This window comes from Sander lucioperca, chromosome 9 (assembly GCF_008315115.2).
Source record: "Sander lucioperca isolate FBNREF2018 chromosome 9, SLUC_FBN_1.2, whole genome shotgun sequence".
Taxonomy (NCBI): domain Eukaryota; kingdom Metazoa; phylum Chordata; class Actinopteri; order Perciformes; family Percidae; genus Sander; species Sander lucioperca.
Genome location: NC_050181.1, coordinates 3,199,203 through 3,205,959, shown reverse-complemented (window position 1 = coordinate 3,205,959; position 6,757 = coordinate 3,199,203). Strand labels below are relative to the sequence as shown.

At 37.8% G+C, this 6,757-nt stretch overlaps 1 protein-coding gene across 2 annotated transcripts; it reads right to left on the bottom strand.

The window, feature by feature from the left end:
- Nucleotides 1-3,842: 3,842 nt before the first annotated feature.
- On the bottom strand, nt 3,843-6,757 carry rgs1 (regulator of G protein signaling 1). 2 transcript variants are annotated; one of them, XM_036005337.1, is made up of 4 exons: nt 5,334-6,757; nt 5,032-5,116; nt 4,783-4,949; nt 3,843-4,569 (listed from the first exon to the last, which is right to left on the bottom strand). In XM_036005337.1, the coding sequence occupies exons 1-4, from the start codon at nt 5,619-5,621 to the stop codon at nt 4,393-4,395; spliced, it is 717 nt and encodes a 238-aa protein (XP_035861230.1). In that variant the 5' UTR covers nt 5,622-6,757; the 3' UTR covers nt 3,843-4,392. The 2 variants fall into 2 exon arrangements, with proteins under 2 accessions (XP_035861230.1, XP_035861231.1); XM_036005338.1 differs by having other exon boundaries at nt 5,032-5,111; nt 5,433-6,757.

Below are 6,757 nucleotides of genomic sequence, written 5' to 3'. Positions count from 1 at the left end.
CATGTTGAACTAACCACAGAAAAAGAGGAAGTTGGGTATGACGTTAACCTGCTGCAACTACGGTCTGTGTACTGTACTTAGACCTGTATACTTGTTTGTTTTAAAGTCTGAGGATGCAAATGGGGCAGTGGAAAATTCAGCAGTAGATAGGCAAATACTTTAGTATCTGTTCCAGACCAGTCTGCCTCGAGAACCAATGTTGAACCACTGTTTCATGTTTTGGAAACAAACTTCCCTTTACAAATGAAAAGGTGAACTCATAACATGAACAATAAAATGCTTACTTGCTTAATACAATACACTGAGGGGTTTTTGCTGCTACAGCCTTACTCTGCAGCAGCAAAACCTGTATGACCACTAGCTTTTGGTTGCTAAATGTTAGCTAGCCAAAAGCAATAGGTCAACATTTTCTATTTTGGGAAATATGCTTATTTTCTTTCTTGCCAAAAGTTAGTTGATAAGGTAGATGTCACTCTCATGTCTGTAAAGCTACAGCTAGCATCCGCTTAGCTTAGCATAAATACTGGAAGGAGGGGGGAAACAGTTAGCTTGACTCTGTCCAAAGGTATAATCAGTCAATCAGCATCTCTTCTCATCTAACTCTCAACTTAACCTCAGTGTGTTCTTTGGTTTCATAAATCTTTCAGGTCTCTCAGATAGGAAATATGGGGGGGAAACAGAGTGACATAAAACACAAGTCGCCCACCAGAACTAAACCAGGGACACTGTGGTTGTGTGACTAAACCGCCCGAGTGTTTCCATTTTAGACAAGAGTGGTGGAGAAAAATCAATAAAATAATTGATTATTTATTTTATTTTATTGACTTCCTGTTATGTTGACAGGAAGTTGTGACAAAACAAACACTTTAACCTCTCATCTGGATTTTTAAAGACTTTTTAGAATTTGATCAATCCTTTGTTATCTTAGGTTTCTAAATGTCTTTCTGTTCAGTACTAATGATGTAAGCAATATGACACAGATCAGGACTTTTTTAAATTGAAATTGTTGCTGTTTTTTATGACGACTTTATGTTGAAAAATTCTTCAGTCAGGTTTACAGCTTGTTGTATCTGCTTTTAGCCAATTCAATTTGAGAACCTTAGCCCTAATCCTTAAACATCTTGATAAAAAAAACCATCACCAAGCTACTCACATTTCCAACACTGGCACCCTCCAAGTTTAAGAAATACACTGCAGCAGTCAGAAATGGACACCACTTTCATCACTGAATTACATCATGTAAGTTCCTAATTTTCATACGTGATGCAGATTGATTGATCTCTCACATTTTCAGCCAACATGGTCCAATTTGTTACATAGTCATGTCAATGCTGTATATAAAAACATCCTTGGCCTCAGAGAAAGACCAAAACAGTTGGCAAAACTGCTTCTTTCAGCTCATGAAATGTTCAAAGAGGAGTGCTCATCCCTGCCCAACAGCTTTCATGCACGCTTTCTTTACATCTCATGTGGACTAATTAGTGTAATTCTCTCTACTCAAATGGTAAAATGTCAGTTGCTCAAAAATACAGTTGAGTTAAGGTAGCTGTACTAAAAATAGGTCCCGATTACTCTAACTCTTGCATCCCCTCAGTAGTTACCTACAAATCTTAGGGTCAATTCGAAGCTTTTACTGTATACTTGTGCAGTAGCACAGCACTAGATGCTTATGCTTATGTTATAGTCTGGCAATATCAGCAATTGTCAAGACATTTCACCAAAATACACAAATGCTGTGTCATGGTGGTGCTATAGGAGTGAGGGGTTCACCAAAATCATTATAATTCATCCTCTGGGGACCATAAATGTCCATGAAATTTCATGGCAATCCATTCAGTAGTTTTTGAGATATTTCAGTCTGGAGCAAAGTCGTAAGTTTACAATAAGGCAAAACACATATTCTGAGTGAAGGGGAACTTTAAGTTTCTTCAGAAAATGTGTTTCTACAGGATATCCTGCAAATTGTCATTCTTTCACTTTTTGTTATAACTTTTTATTCTACTTTATCCTGATTTATTTACCTTTGTTTTCAATGTCATGCTGCTGCTTTTGTGCCTCAGTCTGCCATTGTTTTGCTTTCATTTTTCAATGAATCTGCACTTACAGCTGCATTACTCCTAACCCTATATCATAATGTAACTTTAGCAACAATAGATGCAGGCATGATTTTCACAGTGATTCCCACAGTATCTTGTGTCTACAAGCTGATTTTCTCTACTGTTGTGATACAATTGAAAACCATGGCAACACATTTCAATGTGTACAAGCATGTATACATATTTTGCAAGACAAGAGAGACAATATTGAGTAAAGGCATGGGCTAAAGCATGTAAAAAAATGGAATTTTGAATATATATTTATTAATATTACATCTGAATCAACACATCTTATTAAAACTAAAAAGTGTAAGTATGCTAACAAGCTGCAAGCTTGATAAATGTGGTGACATGAAATGCACATAACATCAGAACATACCAAAGTGTTTCAGTAAACTTCATGAGTTGCTTTTTAATCATAGATAAGTAGGGCACCTTTTTATTACATTGTCTATGTTCATATTAGTTTTCCCGACAGGAAATGTTTTGTGTTAGAAGGCAGCTGTTGATGGCTTGCTGTAGGGACATAAACGGTTATCTCAGACACTTTCTTATCAGTTGCAGCATACATCTGTGAGTTTCCTCCATCAACTGCTGTCACTCTGAGAATTATAACTGCTAAGTTTCTGTCATTTTTAAGTTTTCTTCACACTTCCTGCAAGCAATATTTACTGCGGTTTTGCTGGGCTACACGTATAACGAGTGCAGGTTCAACGTGGTTTGTCAAATGCAATTCTGTATCCAAGAAATTTAACCCTTCTCCTACAAAGAGGTGAGTACAACCAGGGTTGTCTAAACTAGAGGAAGTTGTGGTGAGCTGTCTGCACAACAGTGTGTTGTACAGCGACCTAAAATAAATCCCTCACATCCAATGCCACCAACACAAAAAGAACGGAATGTTCTGCTCAACACCCTGCCTGCACATGGAGAAACAATGCTGTGCTACTTCCACTTTACAAACACAAAAAAACACATCAGACAATAAACACGTGAAGGTCGTCCATGCTAAAAGGGAACAATATCACTTTAACATTTTATGCTTCATGTTTTTTTAATTTATATCCTACATGCTGATTTTACTCTCTTTTGTGGATCTGAACATGTTTAAAAGTGGCCCTGCTTTGTTGTGCTCTTTTGTATTTGTATGTTTTTTACATAAACAATTTACATACATAAGCTTGTAAATCTACCATGTCCTATAACTAGACAAAAAATAAAATGCCAAAATAGTGGATACAGTCTTTACTATAATAATAGTATAGACATTATAGTATATTTATATAGTATAATACCATTTAAAACTCAGCATGACACATCCTACACTAATCTTCAATTGAAGGGAGATTTACATTAAGGACATTCTCCCATCACATCTGATTCAAAGATACTTTTTCACGATGAATGAACTCCAACTGAAATGCCACCAGAAGTGCACTCCCACCCACGCCTCCCTACTCTCCTCCCCACATCCCACACACACACACACACACACACACACACACACACACACACACACACACACACACACCCACTGCCTGTGTGTCTGGCAAATTAAATTTGAGACAGCTGATTCATACAGTTCCTTTTCACAATGTACAAACTTCTTCTAACTGTGGCTGAGCTGTTGCAGAAATACACCACACAAAGAGAGAGGTGAAGGTTTTTCCTTTTTCTTCTTTTTGGGTTGTGTGTTCTTGTTCATTTAATGATGATGCTGTTTGAAGGACTCTGTTGCCATCTGGTGTATTTTTTTTTTTTTTACCATATTATGAGCATATCACAGTATACAGACAAGTCTTCTGTGACAACAACAAAGGAGATTTGCATCACATTCAAAAAAACCACACCCAAATGTCATTTAAGTAAATGTCATTTAACTTAAATAGATTAAGTTTTTAAGAAAACACAAAAATGAGACGGAGGTTTAACAATACACTCACATATTTATTTGGATGTGAAATTTGAATTTCTCAGAGTATATTAGGATTTATATTTGCATAATCAATTAAAGTGTTGATAATACTTTACAATAAAGGAATTCTTTTTATTATTAACGTCATGGTGCATAATAACATAATTAAAGAGATAAAGTATAATACAAGCCAAAAATTATCTTGAGCTGCAACTGTCTACTGAATCACACAGGTTGAGAAAAGCTATTTCTGCTACACTTGGGATCTGGATTGTATGGCATAAACCTGTTATCCACACTGAAATCAAAGAGTGCCACAGCAGATCAGAGTTGGAGAGAAGATTTCACAAGCCTTCGTCTGAGAGGCTGTCAGTTTTAAAACAGTCACCTTGAATCAGTTCTCCTCAGGAGTCCCTGATAGATGTCAGATTTTAGGAAGCGTGGGTAGCAATCCCTGGCCATCAGAGAGTAGATGAGCTTCTGTGCCGTATCAAATGAAGTCAGGGAAGGCTGGGAGATGTTCTTGGTTATGTTTTCTCTGGTACCGCAATCTATGTTGATCTGGAATCAAACAGTATTGCCCGGTGGCGTCTTACAGCAACTATTTTCATCATCATTCTCTATAATGTACTAAAATGTGTGCACAGTACATTTCTGAAGTTTTACCAGCCTAAAACACACAAATACACATCTTTATAGCAATATCACTACAGGCCTGCTGAATTCAGATTATTGCATTGCATTTTTGCAATTTTCCAGCTTGCAGTCGTTTACCTGTCTGGGCGCTTCAGTTTGGACAAACTCTGAGTAGATCCTGTTGGCAGAGGAGATCATCTCTGGCACCGTCTTGATTTTTTTATATTCCTCACAGGCGAGCCAAAAGAGAATGTTCTCCTCGCTGTACTCGGACTTCAGGAACTCCCGGAAAGCTATCTGTCCGGCTAGAAATCACAGACGATAGTAAGCAGATAAGAAACAATACATACAATCAAGTATATATGCACAATCAGAAGAGACTCTCACCTTTACAACTGAGGACTTTGTCCACAGACTCACTCCAAGTCTCAACATCCCCCAGTGGATCCTTGGGAAAGCAACACAATCTACCCTTGAAAAGAGCATCAAGATCTATCACTAGCCCAGTTATCTGTGAACTCCACAGCACATACCACCTGCAAACCACACTGGCAGTTATTAAGCATTTATAGTATGTGTTATGTTTTAAGATGACTTATAAACAGTTCAATGCATTGAGCACCTGACAGCAACCTCACATCACTACAAGCTGCTTCAGAAATTAAGGCACAATGCAAAGTGAGACTTACAGTGAGTGAAAACATCCTTGGTATTTTCCACATGGCTGCTGTAAGCTGTTGTCTGCTGAAAATGGTAAAGGCCCAATAATCAAATATGCAGTAACTCACTTTATCGCCATCTCCTCGTCCTCTACGATGGGAGACAGAGATAAGCTCCTGCCAGACTGAAGTGGTGTTGTGATTGTTTGGTAGCGAGGGAGTCAAGGGACTGAACAAATCTAAATGACCCCCACCCAACATGAATGGAATATATGGAAATCTGTATGCAAAATGTTGTTGTTGGGAGAGACCGGGCATCCTTCTGTGTTATCTGGAGGAGGAGAGAGCTCGGCTGTGATTTGAGCTGACCGCACAGTGGTCATCATTAAAGTAGATGTAACAATATGAGGGTGGCAGATAGTTTATATCTATATATCTAAATTAACTGAATTAAACCAAATCATTCTAGATTACAGAATGCTTTAGTTTTTCATTCATCAGTAGGAACTATGTTTTTATGAGTATAATCAGGAATATGGCAACATAATTGCCTGCTGTGGTGGAATACTACATGACAAATTCATAATAATATTTAAATACAGGAATGAGCAATGGTCAGGAAGCTCCGGGGAAAGTTCCTGACCATAAACAAATAGCCATAAACAAATTCACTATTAAGGAAAACTCTCATCATGCTGTCATTTGCATATCTGCAGTGTTCCTTATTCACCAAGGTGACAAAAGCATAAACAAGCACTGATTTATTAATATGTCTCATACTTCAGTTGATGTAGGTGATCACTGACCCTTGAAACAGAAAGGGTTTTTGATTTGGACAGAAATTTTGCATGTCCATAGATTAGTCGACCACTTTTGCAGCTCTGCACTGGTGTTGGAATAAAGAAAAGGGATAATGTGATAGACAAAATGTTAAGAGATCACAGAGGTTATTACAATTTATCTTGAGGGGAACATGGATGTGTGTACCAAATGTCAAAGTAGGAAAATGTACCAAGTTTAGTGCCAATCCATTTAGCATATGATGAGATATTTCTCAGATTACAACTGTGGAAAACTGTGACTTGTTGGTGGTGCTACAGGAAAAGTCAGAGGATCAACACAGTCGTTGGGATTCATCCTCTAGGGCTTGTGAATATCTGTACAAAATGTTATACCTATCCATTCAGTGGTAGTCACAAAAAAACTAAGATGTCAACCTGTTGGTGGCACTACAGGAAAAGTCAGGGGATTGCCAACGTCAGTGGCGTACATCCTCTGAGGAACATAAATATATTTACAAACTTTTATGGCAATCCATGCAGTAGTTGTTGGGATGTTTCAGTCTGGAACAAAGTGGTGGATTGACCGAACAACTGACAGAAAGAGGGGAAATGCCATTCATAGAGTCATGCCGCTAACATGACTAAAAATATCAGGTAAAGAATTAAATGAAT

What these genes read in the sequence shown, in the direction of transcription:
- rgs1 (XM_036005337.1), bottom strand. Translation starts at nt 5,621, where the DNA reads ATGCCCGGTCTCTCCCAACAACAACATTTTGCATACAGATTTCCATAT. An exon ending in CAAGGATGTTTTCACTCACT is followed by an intron (nt 5,117 to 5,333) that starts GTAAGTCTCACT and finishes GCTCTTTTCAAG; the next exon opens with GGTAGATTGTGTTGCTTTCC. An exon ending in CAAAGTCCTCAGTTGTAAAG is followed by an intron (nt 4,950 to 5,031) that starts GTGAGAGTCTCT and finishes TGTGATTTCTAG; the next exon opens with CCGGACAGATAGCTTTCCGG.